Below are 883 nucleotides of genomic sequence, written 5' to 3' on the forward strand. Positions count from 1 at the left end.
ATATATATACACTTGGCAAGAAAACATACCATAAAGTATACACTATATATGTATGTATATTCATACACTTAGCAAGGTAATATTCAAGCGTAAACACTACATACTTGCATATAAATATATATATACCTAACAAGGAAACATACCATAAGTATATACTACGTATACTTTTATATATACCTAGCAAGATAATATACTCAACATGTTAATATACATCGAATCCCCATAGCCCTCAACATGTACGACGAACTACTTAAAGAGGGACACCCCCCGGACAACCGATGCTTTCACGCAGTGTTGCGCAATCTGCTGTACCATGGTAAGACGGAGACGGCGCAGGCCATGTTTGAGGAAGGGTTTAAGTATACAGAAACGCCCACACCAGCCATCTACGCACGCACAGAGGCAGGCAGAGACACAGACATGGATACACACACGGATAGTAGTACTGGCACTACTGGGAGTGAGTCACATGGGGATGTATGTGCAGAGGAGAAAGCTAGTAGCACGGACAAAGGTACGGGTAGTGATAGTAGTAGCCATGGGTCTGAAGCAGGTGTGGGTGATCATATGCCGGGAAGAATCAGTACAGAGCTTGTAGATGAAACAGGGGAAATGACAAGTCCTGAGAAAGAACTGGAAGGATCCACCCGCATGCACACACTCGGAGGAGTGAATAACACACACACACAAACTGAGAACAACACCACTCACACTCACACGGACAAGGAAGTGTCAGAGCCTGACAGGGACGATGGGGTGACTGCTCACACTATAGAAAAGAATACTACAGAACAAGGGGTCCAGCGTAAAGCGGCAGCTCCCACAGGCATGTATTTTGTTATGTTGCTCTGTTTGTTATCGCCTGTGTATACGTTTGCTGGTT

The 883-nt window shown here is 44.4% G+C and overlaps 1 protein-coding gene across 1 annotated transcript; it reads left to right on the forward strand.

Annotated features, from left to right (window-relative positions):
- Positions 1 to 234: 234 nt before the first annotated feature.
- Positions 235 to 798, forward strand: SARC_17479 (hypothetical protein; the record flags this gene model as incomplete). The annotated part of the gene is made up of 1 exon (XM_014288425.1): positions 235 to 798. A coding segment is annotated over one exon (564 nt), but the record flags the coding sequence as incomplete, so codon positions are not given.
- Positions 799 to 883: the final 85 nt, after the last annotated feature.

This window comes from Sphaeroforma arctica (genome assembly GCF_001186125.1).
Source record: "Sphaeroforma arctica JP610 unplaced genomic scaffold supercont1.10916, whole genome shotgun sequence".
NCBI lineage: Eukaryota > Ichthyosporea > Ichthyophonida > Sphaeroforma > Sphaeroforma arctica.